The sequence below is a fragment of the Panthera uncia genome, chromosome D1 (genome assembly GCF_023721935.1).
Source record: "Panthera uncia isolate 11264 chromosome D1, Puncia_PCG_1.0, whole genome shotgun sequence".
NCBI classification, from domain to species: Eukaryota; Metazoa; Chordata; class Mammalia; order Carnivora; family Felidae; genus Panthera; species Panthera uncia.
In genome coordinates, this window is record NC_064808.1 from 82,564,586 (window position 1) to 82,584,731 (window position 20,146).

The 20,146-nt window shown below is 43.0% G+C and overlaps 1 protein-coding gene across 3 annotated transcripts in view; it reads left to right on the plus strand.

The window, feature by feature from the left end:
* The first annotated feature begins 10,659 nt into the window (after positions 1 to 10,659).
* The window catches only part of OPCML (opioid binding protein/cell adhesion molecule like), a 496,230-nt gene continuing 486,743 nt past the window's right edge, over positions 10,660 to 20,146 (plus strand). For all 3 annotated transcript variants that reach the window (XM_049654127.1, XM_049654137.1, XM_049654146.1), the window contains exon 1: positions 10,660 to 11,072. In XM_049654127.1, the coding sequence (XP_049510084.1) occupies positions 10,906 to 11,072 (167 nt within the window). In that variant the 5' untranslated portion in view covers positions 10,660 to 10,905. The remainder of the gene's footprint in view (positions 11,073 to 20,146) is intronic.

The following is a 20,146-nucleotide window of genomic DNA, read 5'->3' on the forward strand; positions in this document are numbered from 1 at the left end:
GCATCTAGTGAGGTAACCCGGAGCTAGGAGCTAGAGCAACTGGGATGAGATGAGACAGAATTTTCAGGATTACAGTCAGCAAAATTTTGGTGCTAAGTTAAGAGGTGGGTGGGGGAGCATTCCTGGTGATAAAAAAGAGGTGGTTTGTAGACAAATCCTAGATATTTCTGAGGCGGTGGTGATGATGCTTACAGCCCAACAGAATTTTAGAGACTATTTCGGCCAATGCACCACAGCCTTTTTTGGCCAAAAATCACAATAAAAATACATTTTAAAATGTCACTATACCACAAGTGCACACCTGAGAGCCTGAGAACTCATACAAGTAAGTGAATAAAGTCTGCACTCTGTGATGTCATAATACTTTATGAGAGGCTTACTCATTATGCTAAGTGACCATATATCACAGTGATTATGTAAATCACAAGCTATGCTTCTGATTAATATGGTTATGTTTTATTAATTAGGATATTCATATCTGAAGCCCATCCACCTAACTTGTTAGCCATGTCATACAGCAACTCTTTTCCTCCCATGAAGAGCTTCTCATAATATAAATAATAGTATGGTCCAGCATCAGTCATATATGGGCACAGAGCATATAATTCTAATTCTTTTTCTTCACCTCAAGCTAAACTGCTATCAGTAAAATCACATCCAATGTCTAAATGAGGATAAATATATTCAACTATGTATTATTTGGTGTGTGACTCTTGAATAGCTATGATACCTGTGAGATTTCAGAGTAAGGGCTGGAGACACATGACTATTCTTTATTATTTATTAAATAAATATTTATTGAAAATCTGCTATATCCCAACAATATTGTTATGGGCACTGGTGACAGGCCAGGGAACCATGGGGGGGGCAGGAAAAGATTTAGCATTTTCTACTTAGAGTTTCTAGAAATCACTAGGAGTAATCTTTCTTCTCTATGTATCAGTTTTTTAACCAAATAATACCTTCCTAATACAGGTGTTAAAATAATTATATGAAATTGTGAGGTATATATTCTGGTGTGATGATGATGATGATGATGATGATGATTATAATGATGAGGAAAGCCACTGTCAGTTTTTAAGTGTTGGTTGGTTGGGCAGTTGGGGAACCCGGGTGGCTCAGTTGGTTGAGTACCCGACTATTGATTTCAGTTCAGGTCTTGCTCCCAGGGTTGTGGAACTGAGCCCAGCATTGGGCTCTGCACTGAGCATGGAGCCTGTTTAACATTCTCTCTCTCTCTCTCTCTCTCTCTCTCTCTCTCTCTCCCTTGTTCCTACTCCCTCTCTCCAAATAAAAATATAATAAAAAATAAAATGAATGCTGGTTGGTTGGTTGGTCTGTCCCTGAGTGGGTCCAGACATGGAACTTCTAAACTGAAACAATTAATCCTAACACATTTATTAATCATTAGCCATGTTACAAGATGCTGTGATTAGCACAGGCGGGTCTATGGCACCTCCAGGGAACTCTGACTTCAGACACTACATATCAATATTCAAGTCTCTCATGCTGAAATGAAATAAAACAAAACACAGCACTAACCCCTTCCAGACCCATATCTCTGTCTAGTTAGAGCTGCACTTTTTTTTTTTTTCTTTTCATTCACTCAGAGGTGATCTTGAAAGCCTGGCCACATCTGCTTTCTGTACTACTTGTATTCCATCCCACCTGAGTTCAGCACCTAACTTCCACAACCCTGCCAGAGAAACTGCTTGTGCCAATGTCTCCAGCATCTTCCACTGTGCAGGACCAAAAGCCTGATTGTCCATCCTTCGCTAACCTGAATTCTCTAGCATCTGACACTGTTAAACAATCCCTTCTTCCTGATTAGCCTCCGCCTTGATTTCTATGCAGCTATCAATCCCTGATTTTCCTTCTGTTTTTTAGTTACTCATCAGACTCCTTCATGGGTTCTTCTGCTCACTCCTTAAATGTTTGCATTGCCCAGAATCCACACTAATGCTATATTCCTTCTAACTCCACTGCCCTTGTTGACTGACTTTATTCTTACCCAGGGCTTCAGCTCCCACTTTTACAGAGGTGATTCCAAAATCTGTAACTGTAAACATTGTCTCTTTCTCAAGCTCAGAACCTAAATATCCTCATGCCAACAGAAATCTTTACTTGGATATTTCACTGGCAGTTTCCATTCGGCATTTATCATTGGTCACCCTCCACTCAGTATCAACTCCTCTTGCTGTTTCTCTGATTGGTAACATTATCTGCTCTGCTGCCAACATCAGAAGCCAAGTGGCAGCCTGAACCCTAAAACTTCAGCCTATAGGAGTGAATTTAGGGCTCACTTCCTTTGATCAGCTTTCTGACACCCCAAATCCAGTTTAGATGGTCCAACTCTGAGATGCTGAGGCATCCTTGCATACTGTTACTTTAAATCTTATATTGTACTTCAAAATCTGATTTATTTGCCTTACTAGGCTATAAACTCCCTGGGGGTAGGTAATATATCATATTGTTAGTATCCCCAGGCCCAGTAAAGTGCCCAGATATTCAATTAATATTGGTCAAAGAACCCCCAAAACCAAAACCACAACAATGAATGATTGAATGAACTGGTCAACAAAATAAACAATATAAAACAAATTGGCCAATGTGATAAGATTGTGATAATATAAATGCACAAGTTCTAGTTCCTCTCTAAGAACAAGAGAGAGCAGTTTCGTTTTAGCCCAGGTGAAGTAGCATCCTGCTTATTGATACTTACAATGTGTCCAGACCTCTGCTAGGTATTTCATGTAAAACTTGTTCAATTCTTCAAAGAAAGAAAATAATGTTAATGTTGCCCAAATAACCATTGAGGAAACTTGGCCCCAGAGAACTCTGGCCCATTGCCCAAGGCCCCAGCTTCTCCGTGGCAGGTCCAGGTTTAGAGCCAGACAGATTGATCCCTCTCTCCTTCACACCTTGGTTCCCTGAGTGGAATGATCCATTTCCCACCCATTACAGTGGAAGCATGAGTGAGACCTGGGAGGAGAAAGACTGTAATAACTCCTATTGAGCTTTTAAAAATTCATTTTATGGTTTGTAGTTCTCACTATAATGTTTTTTGTTATTTGATTTCTAGAATTATATGTTATTTGATTTCTAGAACTCATTACTATTAAGTAATGAGGCTTTGGAAATTGGTCCCTTTAAAGGAGTCTCCATTTTTTCTAGAAGGAGTTACTTTAATGTGGTTGATGCTTTGCGATGTCCCACCCTTGGCAAGTTTGGGGGCCAGGGAAGAAATGAGAGCATAGTAAAGAGAGTCTCTGGTGGGGATGGGGTTGGACCCTCTGCTGTCCACCTCACTGACTTTCTACAGATTATGTATAGTGGACATCAGTTCTCTCATGCAGCAAATATTTGATATTTACTCTGTCCCAAGCTCTAGTCCACAGTAGAGGAATCAGGGATGACAAGACAGATATCCTGCTCTCATGGACCTTGCGTTTCTAATGGAGAAAGATAATTAAATGCATGTGCACATATGCCACACACACACACAAACACACACATACATTTTTAAAAAAAGAGAGTAAGATAAGGAGGATGATACATAGACTGGATTCTACAGCTATCTTTAGATCACTCTCTATGTGTTGGGGAACACCTCACCTATATATTTTTACAATGCAAATATTGTGTGCCTTATGTTTTCCTGTTGGCTTTGTTTATTTTAGTTTTTTGCTGCTGTTTTTGTTCATTCCTTGGGCTATTTTTGTTGTCTTACTTGTTTTGGTTTGGTTTGGTTTGGTCAGTTTTAATAATTTTGGCATAGAGAAGGGGACTTGAATGCTCACTGTCACTGATAGCTGCCATCAGGCCGGGCACTATAATAGGAGCTTTCACGTGTATCATCTGTCTTAATTCTCACAGCAACCCTTTGAAGAAGCTCTTATTAACCCTGTTTACAGATGAAAAGATAAAATCACAGTGGAGACAAGTAATATGCCCAAGATCACAGAGCTCATAATTGGCAGAGCTGGGATGTGAAGCATGAATTTTAATTCATGCCCAATATTGGTTCTTTTTACCAGCTCAAGCAGATGAGCCCTGTATTAGAAAGGATGTGAAATGGTCTATGATGAAAGAAGAACAGATTAAGATTCAAGTGACCTAAAGTCTGGCCTCAAGTCAGCAGCTGACCAGGAAAACCGTTTGACTTATATTTGCTTCATTTGCAGAAGTTCAAAGAGACAACTGGAAGTGAAGTTCCTCATTCCCACCTAGCAATGATCACATAGGTAGCTATTATATGGAAACTGCTTTAGGTTTTACAGAGTTCACTACTTGTGTCTCATTCATAGTATTGTGTTCTGGCATCTGTTTCTATTTCTTGGAACTTCCTTGACCCTAGAAACTGAAGGCCCAGTCAGTTCTTACCTCTCTGATCACTAGCAAACATTTCTAGTTTACTACACCTCCAGGTCCTGAGGACCTTGAGAGAGCCACCTTCCATAGGCTAAGTTACAAAGCCTCCTTGATCGTTCCACCCCACTGGGTCCTTACTGATTTAGGTAGGTTTTTGTAATATAAATAAGCATCATGCATGGGCTTCTTACTTTATGTTTATTCCTAATGCACACACAGAGCAGCTGGGTACAATTTTTTCTCAGATAAACACAAGCTGTAAGTTTTCTTTATTTATGAATAACACACAGTTTGAAATTGCTTTTACAACTGGATACAAATTTCATTAGGCAAATTCAGATATTTCTGTTGGATCCAGAATTCCCCCAAAGTCATCCTTTCCTAGGCAGCTTCTCCATGGTAAAATAAAACCTTATTAATAACCACTTTTGATCTGTAAGTGATCTTTTGGTGACTTCTAATTCTAAATTGGCTCTTCTTTGAAATCATAGAAATACCTATCCTGTTTCCCATATTACACACACACACACACACACACACGGCCTTCAAACAAGTGGGAATTTGCCTGTTCTGCACCCTACAGCTTATCTGTCCACATAACCACTTCAGGGAAGAAACTTGTGCATGGGGAGAATTAGGCACTTTGTATAGGTAATAAGAACTAACATTTATATTGAGTGCTTACTGAGTGCCAGACAGGATGCTGATGACATTGCATGCAGTATTTCATTTTAACACTCACAAATGCTGTATGTACTCAATATTATCATTGTCTCTACTTATAGATGGGAAACTGAGGATTAGCAAAGTTAAGAAAATTATAAAAAGTCACACAGAAGTATGTATTTAGAGGTAGGATTCAGACAGACTCCAGTGTCCCTGTTCTAGTCTTACTACACTTTAAAACAGAGGCTTTCTTTCAATTGACCTAGATCATGGTAGACACATGACTTAAATTTGGGCCATTTGACTCTTATTAAGGGGAAGTGAGCAGCATGTTTTCAAAAATGGACTGATAACTTCATGGCCTCATTCTGAGTCAATCTTAAAATCTACTCTCAAGAGTTCAAATGTAGCTGAGGAGAGGAAATAAACTAAGAGACAAATTGAAATCCATGGGATTGCTTAAATTCTGAAGCTTAAGATAAGGGGGGCTGTTTCTAATGTACAAACAAAGGCAGAGGGGTTCCTAGATCTGGGATAAGGGTTCCATGGATAACATGCCCCCCCAAAAGAATTTTACCACATCTTTTAAAATAGTAAGCTTGGAAGCAGGTTTCCTATGAGATGCTAGTGTTGTCCTCAGTCCTGTATAGTAAGCTTCAGACTCTTTTCTCCCACTGTCGACCTCATATCTCCATCTGACGGTCTCAAGGAGCTTTCTATTCACTCTTTCAACTCCTGATTCTCAAAATCTATTCCTTCTGGAAACATCCCCTTCACAGGAAATTGTACCACCCAATATCCAGTTACCAACCAAAACTTAGAAGTCATCCTCAAACCCTGTTTCTTTCTCAATCCCAAAACCCAAACTCTCAGAAAGTCCTAAATGCTGTTCATCCGAGATATACTCCTTACATTTTCATTTTTATTATTTTTTAATTTTTTTAATGTTTATTTATTTTTGAGAGAGAGAGAGAGAGAGAGAGAGAGAGAGTGAGAGAACATGAGCTGAGGGTGGGCAGAAAGACAGGGAGATACAGAATCTAAAGCAGGATCCAGGCTCTCAGCTGTCAGCACAGAACCTAACGTGGGGCTCAAACTCACGAGCTGTGAGATCATGACCTGAGCTTAAGTCAGATGCTTAACTGACTGAGCCACCCAGGTGCCCCACATTTCCATTTTTTTCCGTCATCATTGCTACCATCGTTATTTCCTTCCTGTTCTAATCTTGAAAATCTCCCTGCTTCCATTCTGTACCCTTGCAAACCATTCTCTACATGACAACCACATTTCAAAACTATCATTCATTTCATGTCACCTCTCTGCTTTAAGTTTTCCGAAGTGACTGCACTGCATTGGATCTACCTCTGCCTTTTCTATTGTAAATCACCATGAATATCAAGATGTCTGTAGATCTGAATCAAATCTCTAGTTTGGACATGGGACATTTATAATCTTTCACTCATGTCTTTCTACATGTCACAAGTTGTTATCACAGGAAAGTGGTAGTTATATTGTATAATCATAATTTATGATTACGAAATGCATCCAAAGTGCTGAGTTCTTTCGTGATGTGCTACCCATATTGTCTCATTAATTGTCACCTTGTATTAATCATGTTTTTAGTATTTTCTGTATTTTATGATGCCTTGACATCTGGGAGGCTTGCTAATACTGGATAAACTGCCCCTTCTAGGGTTAGCTAATTCCTAGAAGCAAGCAACTTGCCTTCAGCATGTCTTTTATAGGCAAACCAATCAAGTATGAGCCCATACCCCAAACCACCTTTTTTTTATTCAACTGTTACACACCAATATATTTCCTCTGCCCTAACTCACCTCAGGAACACTAGATACCACCATTGTAGCCCAGAGTCTGCCAAAATTACTCGAACAATCTGATCCTAAGCTTGCTCAAACTCACCAACCCTGCCTCACCCACTCCTTCTCATGGAGACTGCAGCTGAGGCTCTGGGCTTTTGCTTTCTCTTCTCTTGACTTTTCTCTTCTTGACCCACCCTAGTGCTTTCGTTCGTGGCTCTGCACATCCTCTCCTCTTGGGAATGATAAGAAATAAATAAATTCTTTCAAGGAAGCTGTCTCCATGTCTATCAGCATACTAGATCTCAAAACAAAATCTTGGGGAAATTTCAAGACATCCCCACCCCCATAAGATAGGTATTAATAGGTACCAGTCACACAGCTGGAGGCTTGAGGAATCAGTATTCAAAGAGACAGTCCAAATTCAGAACAAACACTCTTAGTACTCTTAATCTGTCCTCATACAATTTGTCTTCATGTATGTGGATATATATCCAAGAGGGGTTTAATTGGGAGTCTCCCCATCATGGTACTCAAGCAAACATTTCTTAGAGAACCCCCAATATAAACCACTGTAGTGCTTGTTCATTGTGAACCTCACCTCTGTTTTCTTTCCCATTCCAAATTGGTTGGGCTTCCTATTCTATAATTGGAATACAGGCCCCTAGCAATGCCTTACACATGAGTGAAGTCTCCCCTACAAAACTGCAGACTGGCAAAGATTAACATAAGGATTAGGTCACTGCAGTCATTTCTCTGACTCACTAGCTCTTGAATTCAGCCATTTATTCACCCACAAATATTGAAGTTGGGAAGCCAGCTTACAGAAGAGAGCAAACACAATAAGCCCTGTTCTCTAGAACTCCAGATACCCATAGTTGGGGAAAGCCAGCCCAGCAAAACACAGATACTTATCCCTTCCTTAAAAGAAATATTTATTACATACTATTAAGAATATATATGGGGCACCTGAGTAGCTCAGTGGGCATGGCCGACTTCAGCTAAGGCCATGATCTCACAGTTTGTGGATCTGAGCCTCCTGTTAGACTCTGTGCTGACAGCTCAGAGCCTGGAGCCTGCTTAGGATTCTGTGTCTCCCTCTCTCTGCCCCTCCCCTACTCACGCTCAGTCTCTCTCTCTCTCTCTCTCTCTCTCAATAAATAAACATTAAAATATTTTTTAATAAAAAAATAAAAAAAAGAATATATAATGTCTTGCTTCAACTTATCTCTGCTGCTCTTCTTTTCTTGTCCCTTCTGTTCTTTTCCCAGCTGGACTTGTTCCCCAACAACTTTTCCCACTTCAAACAATCCTTCATAGATTAAGTTAGCATTTAGCAACAGCCCCATTTGCATTTCCTGAGAATCACTAGGACCAGACCTACAGGTGCATTAGTAGGAAATGCCATCTGAGCCCACTACAACCAAGTGGCAAGTGCTGACCCAACCCCATGCCACCATCCCCCAGGGTTCGAGATACAAAGTATGTAATTGAAGAAAATCATAAGCACAGTCTTATGTTCTCAGCTTTACTCAGGTTAAAGCACTGAAAAAAGGCTTTACAGTCTGGTGATAACGGATAAGAGCATCTCAGAGTTTAGAGGATTTCATATAATGTGTATACAGAAAACCCAGGTACACTCAAATCTTAAGGAAAGATGTATGCCATTAAAACTGGCAGGTGGTTCCAAAGTAAGTAGTTTGGCTGCTTTTTGAGGCCTGAGCCTCTCTTCTGGGCATCTTTTCTCCTCCCAACGTTGTAGCCCAAGAAATCAGGATGAGTGTCCTGCCTAACTTCTGCCTTCATTAATATCTCCTCTCTGGAAAGGAGACGGTATGTGTTTTTTACTATATTAAAAGATATAAAGCATACATAGCAACACTGGTGATACATATTCTTTTTTCCTGAGGTGTAATGCTCTCATTAAAAACTTTAAGCCTAAGAATGTATGTGGGCTCCCATTTTACAAGGGAGGATAGGGCAGTATTTATTTGTGTTCAGTCCCTCATAACCAAGAGCAGGTATGATGTCTTTGTATCCTTAAACAGCTAAAGTAATGAACAAGAGTTTAAAGCTTATTTTTGAATTAAATTCCATTGTTCAGAGCCCTGCCTAAATTAACAAAAGGATGTGAGAAAGAATAAAGAAAATGCACATAGCAACCATTAAATTATGATATAGAGTATAGGCTATGCTTCTGTCAGGTATGAAGTGGCTTCTGCCAGGAGCGACAAGAAAAGTGACAGGAGAGGCCCAAAGAAAGCCTGAGCACTCTGGTTTAGAACTGAACTAAATTAATCTAAGCCCCAAAGAAACTGATAAGTTGGCATTTAGGATAGCCTATCCACCAAGTCCCCTCCCAATACCATTATGGGGCCAATTCATGTTGAGAGCATAAAGCCATAGAGTTTCTGAAAATCAACTCTAATACTTTTTAGGATCTCCATGTGTTTTTCCTATCTCTTACTTTTTTTTTTTTTTTTTTTTTTTACAATAAAATACTTGAATAATACGCATGGAGCAGGTTGTGGACCATTCTGTATGTTGTACAGTAAGAAGAAATTCAGAATTGCCAGTTTGGGAGACAGAGTCTGGAGCCAGGCATAGCTCAGAGGTGGGTCATCTGAGCAGAGAGTGTACTTCATCTTTTTACAAAAGCTTCGGGGAGCTCTGCCATAGTACTGTATGCAGCTTGGCGGGGTGGCAAACAGCGACAGTGGCGAACACGCACACACCAGTTTAGCTACCTCCTAGGAAATGATGTTCAGTTCTCCAGGGCAGGGTCTGCCAACTTCTGCTTGAGCACGGGGAGGGAAGGTGCGAGCATCAATTTTTCATTTGCTGCTCCCCCCTGCCCCCCGCTACTGAACTCTCTCTTCCCTCACTCCCCTCCCCTGCCCCCCCCCCCACTCCGCCCCTTGCAGGAGAAGCCACCGAGAGGGGCGCGGCATCCTCTCGGCTAGCTTGGGTGTCAGGGGGAGAGGGAAGCCGGCTGCTGCACCTGTCTCCCGCCGCTCCGCGATACAGCCCGTGTGGGCGCGGCAGGGGTTAAGGTGGGCGCCCGCGTCCCGAGCCCCGCGCCTCGCGCCCACCCGCCGGGATGAGCGCGCAGTCCGCCCGCTCGCTCGGCGCCGGCCCAGGAGAAAGTGGCGGTCAGTGATGGAGCTGCTGCCATGACAACCCAGGCGGTCGGGGCCCGCGCGCTTCTGGACTGCTCCCGGGAGGAAGGCGGCGCGGAGGCCGGGGGCGGCCTCTGAGCGTGGCGTCCGCGCGTCCCCGCGTCCCGTGCCACGTCCCCGGAGGAGGCGGGGGCGCCGTCCGCCAGCTCCCCGTGCGCCGGGAGCCTGCGCCGGGCGGCGCTCCGCGGGCTGGCGACGCGGGCCGGGCTGGCCACCAGTCGCCGCCCGGGCTGCGGTGGAGGACGCCCACGGCACCGACGGATCCTCGGGCTGAGACGGCCGCCGGTCCCCGCGCTGGAACTTTTTGCCGCCTTTGGGTTCCAGATTCGAGACTCGGGCTGGTCTATAAATACATCTATACATGTGTGTGAGCTAATAAAACATTTTCTCCTCTCCTTGAAGCGGCAGCTTTTAGGACATCTCTTTTATGTCAGAGACACTTGCCTTGCTTCTTTGGGTTATAAACTTTTGATGCCAGACCTCTGCAGAACGTGCCCAACTGAATCTTAAAGTAGCATCTTGAAGAGAGAGGCAGAGAAAGAGCAATCTGTGACCTTCATCCCTGCACCTTCCTTCTTCCTCTCCCTTCCCGGCTGCCTCCCTCTTCCCCAGGGGAGCGTCAAGAAAGCTCTTTTTGGATGCAGGAGGGGGCATCTGGTTCTGCTAGGCTGGAAAGCTGAGGCAGGATTTGAGGAAGAATCATTAGACTCCGGAGAGCCTGGACTCGTTTCTCCTCCTCCCCCCTCTCTGCTTCTGGCTTGCTCCATCCCCTTTCCGTCTCCCCACACCACCGCCTGAGACCCGCTGGTGTGCGGGGCGGGGGACAAGGACCGTGCCTCTGCTGGAGTTCTGGGAAGTTGTGGCTGTCGAGGATGGGGGTCTGTGGGTACCTGTTCCTGCCCTGGAAGTGCCTCGTGGTCGTGTCTCTCAGGCTGCTGTTCCTTGTACCCACAGGAGTGCCCGTGCGCAGCGGAGATGCCACCTTCCCCAAAGCTATGGACAACGTGACGGTCCGGCAGGGGGAGAGCGCCACCCTCAGGTAGGGAGATGTACTTCAGCGGGGGACTGAGCCCCTTGGATGTGAGGATGTGGGTAGGGGCCAGCCAGACAGGGAGAAAGAGAGAGAGGGAGCATAGGTTTGGGTGGGGAATTGGGCGTGTGAAGGGCCTTTCTGCAGCCCCAAGAGTTGCCCACTTGAAGACTGTGCCTGCCAACACCTATTTTCCTGGACACGTTTGTCATTTGTTCTGGCTTTTCTGGTCCAGGATGGGATCCAGGACAGTGAGGTCGGTTCTTGGGACTCCATGTATCTATGGGGCAATGACATGGCTAGATTCACTTTTGCCCTGGCACCAAGGTGAGAACGTGAGAGCCCTGCCAATTGCAGTAGTGGGGGTTAGTCTAAGATCACTGAGAGCTTTGGTGGCTCTCTCACAGACCAGAAGGTATGTGACAAAGCAAGATAGTCTTCCGGATGGGATGGCTTGCTCCTACCAGAGAGATACCAAAATGTCAGGCTCTGGAATTGCCAGTGCTGGGCCATGGCCCTTTATGAGTCTGCTCAAGATGCATCCATCCATGTCAACCGTGTGTGGTGCTCCTGGGACCCCTATTATAAATTATGAGGGCAGTTTTATCTTTGCAGGCTCGGGCCAAGGAGCAGAAACGTGTAGCTTTTATGCAACGACATCACTCCTGTGCGAAAAGCACAATAGAAAGCTTTTTGTTTTACCTTAATGAGTTACAGAGAATCACTTACATGCTCCAGGCAGAGGGGTGGAGATTCTTGGAATATGAACCTTTGGGGACTGGGCCCGCTGCAGCAGAGACTTTAATAAAAATGCAGCCACCACTTTCCACCAGCTCAGCAGATATCATCTTTTATCCCTTTAATGAGGCAGTTCTGGTCCTGGGAGACAGATTCAGGGACGTCCCAGCTTAACTCTGGCTCACAGTGTACACAGGCTGAATGTGTTTGCCCTGTCTATGACTTTGATGGTTATGGTGAAAATAAAACATGCTGTCCCAGATTCTGCAGCTGAGAAGTCTGGCTTCTCCAAGGAACAACTGGGGATGGGGCTTCCTTCTTGTTCCTTTGGCTTTCTTGGTTGAACTCTTTCTGTTTCTGGACAAGCTGCTCCCTGGGTAAAGAAAGAAGAGACCTCTTGGGACACTGGCTATTCTTCCCTAAACTCCAGGTTAAGGTTGGATTCTTGCCACTTTGGGAGATTCTTAGCTGCATCTTCTTTTGAGGAAGAGAACAGGCTTTGCAGTCCTGTCTCCTGGTGCCCTGGGGGCCCTGGAAGAAGAGAGAAAAAGGGAGGCTAGGGAAAGACTCCCCTCCCTAACAGCAGGAGGGGAAACCCTTCAAGCCATGTGGGCACTCCTCAGCCTGTCCCAGACTAGAGTGCAATGTCTGATTCAGTGTCCCAAGAAGTTTCAGGAGCCAAATCCCTAAGAATTAACTTGTGGGATACACATTTGCAACACACCTGTCGACTCAAAGATAAGAATGGTACGTGGGCTACAACACGCATTAACCATGGAAATGTTGGTAAATGTTAGCAGATGTGAGGGGATGTCGATGCTGCCACCCACCTGTCTTTATCTTCTAATCTAGTATTGGGAGCAAAGAGGCATAGCACCAAATAAGGCCTTCTTACTGAATCTTCCAAATCTTCTGTCCCTTTCCTGCCCCTGAAAGTTAACGCAGAAACTTAAAAAAACTCCAGCTTTCTGCTTTCTGGGATGCAGTAGGACTATTCCACCAGCAGAGGGCCAGCTTTGCTCTACCTTTTTTTTTTTTTTTTTTTTTTTTTTTTTTTATTAGCTGCTGGCCTGGTTTCCTGATCTTCAATTCAAATGTTCAGCAGCTGGGCTCCGTAATGGGAATGGGAATAAAAACGGGAAAAGCTGAATAGTTGCTTTTTGTGCTTTGTGGAGGAAAAAAAAAAAAAACCTTACATGTGCGAGTATAACTGTTATCTGTTACCTGATTGCATGCTTTAGTTTTTAAAAAGTAAATACGGCTTGTGTTGATTTTGCCTCTCCTCCTCTGTATAATTTGCTCTGAAATAGAGAGATTCAGCACATTGTCCACATTGTAATCTCTTTATATTCTCTTCCTTTTGCCTCTTGTGTTCTTCTCTCTTATTACTTTAATCTTCATTTTTATCAGGTGACTCCAAATTACATGCTTTTGCCTATAATGTGTTCTCTTCTCCCTTTTTTGTCTTCATCATTTAATTTTTATTAATTTCTGATTTTTTAAGGTTTTGATTTCACTCCTGTCAGAATGTTTCTTAAAACAACATACAAATCTCCTGAAGTTTTCTGGGGGTCCCAATCCCTCTCCAAATTTGTGTGCACTTCTGCTTTATTGGCTAACAGCTGGGTGCCCACGTCAATGGAAAATTTATTTGTCAGTACTCAGAGGGGGAGTCCTGGCTTCTAGTCTCAGGAAGTCCTTAGCCTCAACTCCAGATAAATGTATCATGTTTTATTTTGTGTTGTATTTTTCTCTTAAAAAATTGTAAGTATGGTCACACTTCAGTCTCCTTAAAGATGTTCCCTTGGGAATGCAGGGTTTGGACATTTAGCGTTCTGAATGCATCAAATATGCAAGAGTTATTGAAAAAAAATCGAATGTTTCCCAGGCCTGTCAGCCAGACAAAGTCTTTTCGTATGTGGCTGCCCTGGATCAAAATATCCCAAGTCTCTATAAATCTTGAATGAAGTCACATAGGAGGCTAAAGACCTAGTAGAAAAGCAAAGGAGTGGGGAAAACTGGGTCCCTGTTTGAATTTTCCAATGAGAAATAGCAAGGCTCAGAGAAGGATGATTTCCTTCCTTGGAGATATCAGTTTTGTTTTGATAGATCTTTGATTGTATTGAAGGACATTAGGAAGTGATGTGCCAGAGATCACACTGAAGTTTTGAACGTGGATAAAACTCATTTTCTATAAGTGAGGCAATATTATCTTCCTCATAACTACTTCACAGGGCTGCTTGAAAAGTAAAAATAATTATTTGAATATTGAGTAATTTTGCCTTCTTGGAAGAGAGATGATATGGAAAATGAAGGTGGTATTCACTATGGCTGAATTATAGCTTCTATGAATCTGATTTGAATTCATTATTACAAATGGGCCCTCTTGGCCAGAATCATTTCATTACAATTATCTGCTGTTGGGTTAAAAATGTTCTGTGCCTTTCCATTAGATTAGATATGACAAGTATCTAGAAGTCCTACGTCTGAATCAGTGCCCACATCAGGAAAAGAGTCCAGGATGCTCAGTGTGGTCAGTTGTGTCCTATTAAGCCATTTCAGTTACATGGATGATACCAAGATGTGCTTTCTTCCTGGGTCTCAATCTCCTCTAAATTTGTTTTAGTTACTTAGTCGAACCACATCATCTGTATACAGGAGTATTGTGAGGAGCTTAAGTAGGATGGAGGTAGGGCTTGCTGCTGTAACGAACTGGTGCACTAATGGCAAAACTTGCCAATAACATACTGTATGTATGTATGTATGTATGTATGTATGTGTATTATATGGCAGGATTATCATTTTTGCTGATCCAGGCTTTGTGATCTGGGATTATGCTTAATAATTCTTTTCTAAAATGTCCCTACATTTTCGTTTGGTGTTCTGAGCTAATCCATTTGGAACCAAGTATTTGAGGGTTAACTACTGCCAAGGAATAATCTGAGCAGCAGGATTTTGCCCAAGCAACTGGGGCAGTCAAACTCCCAAGGACAATGCACTGTTGTTTGCCTTGGTGTTTTTCCCTATTTTGCACTCACCCTTAGTGGCTTTTCTCTTTGTGAAAATTAGAAAACTCAGAGCAGCCACTCTATTGTTGGAAATAGGTGCACGACTTGTGCACATTGCAGTATTTAAGTTGCCCAAGCTGAATAAGGTCATGGGTAAGTGCAGAGTCTTCACTATTGGTCTGAGGAGATGAAGACATAAAAGGACACTGAAGCACGTACTGGTCTGTAAGGAACCCCGCATATGGTGATGCTGCCCTGAGCTGCACACTGGAGTTTCCTGGGATGCTTTAAAAAAATTCTACCGCCAGCCTTCCAGACCAATGAAATCAAAGTCTCTGGAGTTAGGCTAGGAGTGGACTTGTGAGATTTAAAAAATCTCCTCCATTATTTCTAGTGTGAAACCAGAGTCAGGAACCACTTCTCTTTCCTTTCCTGCCCCCAGAGCATCTGAACAAGTGGTTTTCCAGGGACCCTACCTCTACTTAAGTGTCTCCCACGTGCATGCACGTACGTCACCACTCCCGGGCTGTGTTAGTGCTCTAAAAGAGGCACTGAGTTCAAGGGCCTGAATACCTGGGTTTGATTCTTATTCTACCCTCAATAGCTACATGATTTTGAGCACTTCGGTCCAACGGTGTATATCTAGAAGCAATGTCTGCTCAGTGTGTGACGTCAGGTGAGATGAAGTATATGGTATTATTCTAACTACAAAGCAATGTATACACCCAGGTTGTCACTGGTGCTACATGGGACTCCTCAATAACAGCCCATAATACTCTCAGTCTTTTACAGTTTCATGTGCTCTGCTTTCTCCCCCTTCCACCCCTCCCCCCATATATGTACAAACATTTAAAATGTGCTAGTTTCTTCCCACTTCCCCTCAGCATCCTGCTTTACCCTTGAGGACAAGAATTACCTTCAGTTCCAATACCATTTGCTAAGTATCTCTGTTCTAGCAGATATACACCATGGGCCTATCATTTAGGTGTGGGCACAGTTAGACGGGGAGCTCCTGGAGGTTACGAGCCATGTGTTATGTACCAAGTACAGACATCATGATGGATACAAAAGATTAACAAATAAGTATTGTTTGGGGGCACCGGGGTGGCTGAGTCAATTAAGACTCCGACTTCAGCTCAGGTCATGATCTCGTGGTTTGTGAGTTCGAGCCCCATATCAGGCTCTGTGCTGACAGCTCAGAGCCTGGAACCTGCTTCAGAATCCGTGTCTCCCTCTCTCCCTGCCCCTCCCCTGCTAGCACACTCTGTCTCTCTGTCAAAAATAAAATAAAAACCTTAAAAAAAAGTATTGTTTGAATGCTTGAATCCTTTTTAATGGGACTCAATCTTTTATCATGTATTATTACCTCTACAGCAATGAAGTGCCCATATATACACGGTTCCGTTCTTTTCAGAAGATGACGCTGGGACACTCAGGAACAGCAGTTGGTTAGAGGTCTTGGAGGGCTCAGGGGATTTTGGATTCTGCTTAAGTCCCTTGCCAGAAGGGGCACCTGAATCCACCAGTGGTCTCAGTCTGATCTGAAACTATGCAAAAGGCCCAACTATCCCTGAGGGCAAGATGCTGAACAAGGCAGTAGGATTGAGAGGAATGTTCTTTTTTTTTTTTTTTTAATCTTTTAAAAAAATGTTTATTTATTTTTGAGGAGGGGAGGGGCAAAGAGAGAAGGAGACACAGAATCCGAAGCAGGTTCCAGGCTCTGAGCTGTCAGCACAGAGCCCGATGTGGAGTTTGAACTAAAAAATCTTTGGGGCGCCTGGGTGGCTCAGTCGGTTGAGCTTCTGACTTTGGCTCAGGTCATGATCTCAAGGTTTGAATGACCCTCCCCCATTCATGCTCTGTCTCTCTCTGTGTCAAAAATAAATAAACGTTAAAAATTTTTTTCAATATATGAAATTTATTGTCAAATTGGTTTTCATACAACACCCAGTGCTCATCCCAAAAGGTGCCCTCCTCAATACCCATCACCCACCCTCCCCTCCCTCCCATCCCCCATCAACCCTCAGTTTGTTCTGAGTTTTTAAGAGTCTCTTATGCTTTGGCTCTCTCCCACTCTAACCTTGAGAGGAATGTTCTAAGGGGCAATAGACTTATATATTTATTTATTTTTTTTTTAATTTTTTTTTTAACGTTTTATTTTATTTTTGAGACGGGGGAGACAGCATGAATGGGGGAGGGTCAGAGGGAGAGGGAGACACAGAATCGGAAGCAGGCTCCAGGCTCTGAGCCATCAGCCCAGAGCCCGACGCGGGGCTCGAACTCACAGAACGCGAGATCATGACCTGAGCCGAAGTCGGATGCTTAACCGACTGAGCCACCCAGGCGCCCCAATAGACTTATATATTTAGAAGTGAGGCTGTATCTGAGAATTGCCTTGCTGGAGTCCCGAGGAGATACACAGAGCAGGAGGTAGTAGGGAGCAGACAGGGATTCTAGCCTGGAAGTTGGTGTGTCAGCACTGGGGCAAGGCTGCAGGAGTCAGCAGGCTGGGGTTGGGGGGTCGCAGGGCTGCCTGGTTGCTGATGTTCCCTGACTCTCTTTGAAGTCACTGATTGGTTGGAATCTGTGTGCTTCTCCCAACACATACACCAGGTTCTGCATGTCAAAGCAGGGGAAGGAAGTTTTAAAGTGTTCATGACATATGCTCCATTGGCTTTCTGGATTGCTGTGGAAAACTCAACACTTCTTGTCATAAGCCTTTTTGTTCTTTTTTTTTTTTTTTTTTCTTTTAGGTAAATTTGGCTCTTAGGTTCAGTTTCAGTCTGTTCTTTCCTTCCAGCTTCTGAAAAGGGACTGTGCCCTTGGCCTGCTGACCATGCTTACTATGTGGTGGGCTCTGAGGGTGCTGGGGAAGACAACAGCACTGGCAGGCATGTGCTATAGATCTAATGGGGTCTGGTAGTGAGAGGAGGAGCCAAATAGGTCTTATTTGACCTTCCCAAGGGAGGACTTTGAAAATTACTTATTAGTGGGAAATAGTCTTCACAGTCCTGAGATAAGAGGAATTATGGACCAAGACATCTTTAGGGCCAGCAGAAATTTGCATTGTCTATTAAGTTAGGAACCAAGTATTAATCTTTTTTGATGTTTTAAAATTCAGACAAGAGAGCACCAGTTCATTTCAGATTTTTTTATTTGTTTATTATTTTCCCTGCAGGGAGTTGCTGTTGCTGATGGTGGGTCTAGTTGAATTGGAGAGAATGCCGGCATGGGGTGGGCACTGGGGGAGAGGCTGCATTATCAGTCCCTTCCCACCTCCCAGTAAATGGCACCTTCCTGCAGTTCTTTGTACCCTGGTGTATCTTTTTTAAGATGTGAAAATTGAATTTGTAATATCTCTGCAGCTCAGCACTTACCCTGCCTCAATCCGTGTGTCATTTCCTTGGTAGAGAAGGTTAGAGATGGGACATGTTTGAGCCTTATGTCACTCTCCCTGCAGGATCATACCACAGACCCTTTAATAAAATTGGCAAATCAGGGGAGCTTTTAAAACAAACACACTCTATTATCCATGATTAAGTGTGTGTCAGAGGCCAGACCAATTATTTATTGTTTCATGTGATTTTCAGAATAATTATTATCCCTAAATACAGCCTCAGAGGCTGAGGTTTAGAAGAGTTAAATCACTTGCTTTTGGTCACATGGTTATTATGTGTCTGTATTTGCTCCAGGAAGACGTTTTTCTTCTTCTCAGTTTTAGAGGAACCCACACCCAAGTATAGAGAACAGAGAAAGTTTCCATGTGCTGCCAGCAGGAAAAAAAATAAAAAAAAAAAAGCACCCTTTCTGTGCCCCAGACCTGCGCCTGACAAAAGGTCAGGAAATCTGTGTTTCAGTTCAGGGCTGTGTGTTGATCTACCTTAGTGGTCTTTGCTTTCTGCTGCTCACCTCCCCTCACCTGCATGTGAGTCTGTTGTCTGGGGCAGGACTTGAATCGAGATGCAAACAGTTCACAAAGAGACAGCTGCCAGGAGGGTCCAGTGTACTATCAAGCCAATCACTGGTGGTCTTCACTTTGAAGCTGTCCTACAGGTTGTACTCTCCTGTTGCGTGACATCCCACAGTATGCCAGTGTCTCCAAGGACCCTGCAAACTAAGACAAAGTGAGCAGGTAATTGTTGACAAGAGTTCACCAATGCCAGAGCATTTCTTGTAAACCGTGAGGAAATGAGTGATTTATATGGAAGTATAGAATGAAGAGAAGTTATTTTTCTAAATCCTAAAATACATGTCATGTCACAATTCCCTGTCCCCATCCTTATATTTTAGTTTAAACCATTCAGCTGTGAAAACAGAGAACCACAAGCTTTGTACTCACCTTGCCTCTGATTCATACCCTGGAGGAAATCATGTGACCCCTTTTGGCCTCCTCTTCCCTGGAGACTGCACATTTTGCTTAAATCAAAGAGATGCTGAAGGACTTGACCTGGCTTCCCATAAAAGTGCTGATCAATAAAATGTTTAAAAATTAGTTTTGAATATTAAACATTTTCAGTGGATATGAAAATTTATGGCATCTCGATTAACCAAGTTTCCACTGCATAATGGGAACAAAGAATGTTTTATAGTTGTTGCTAAGTTTTCTGGCTAGCCCACAGAAGATTATTTAACTCATAATTATCCAAAATAAGATATACTAGCAATGAAGAATAATAGAAAATAATGTTGTTTTAGAAGAAGTAATTACACAAAAATGAGAAAAAAAATGAATATGACAATTTTCTATTTATCACGAATGCCAATGCTGAAGATAAGTAGGCATAATGAGAGGAAGATAATATGGAAACATTTTGTCAAAGATATTTCTGAATACTTTCAAAAGTTTGGAGTTTGTCTTGTTTCTGTTGTGCCAAATTCAATTTTAAGATGTATAGCTTTCATCTTATTGAATTCAAGTATATGTATACATTTGCCACTTCTCTGATGATTGGATTTTTTTCATAAATATAGATGAAGAAAGGAAGATACATATAGGAAATGAAAGACAAAAATGGAAAGAAGAGAACACGAGAGAAATTTTCCCAAGGTGTCAGCTAAGAGTTGAAGGAAGACACAGAACTAAAGAGGAAGGGATAGTGTGTAGTTGTGAGAAAACAAAACAAAACAAAACAAACAAAGAAACAGCCTAAAGTGGAATTACCTAGTAGTCAGAGGTAGACAAAAGAAGGAGAAAGAAAGTGGTAGATAAGAATCAAGAATTACCAGGCCCCATCTGCTTAATATCTGGTGTGTGAATGCCTCCATCCCCTCTGTCCAGGTCATAGGACCACACACACACGTGTCCAGTGCCCATGCTAAATCAAGGCAAAGAGCTAC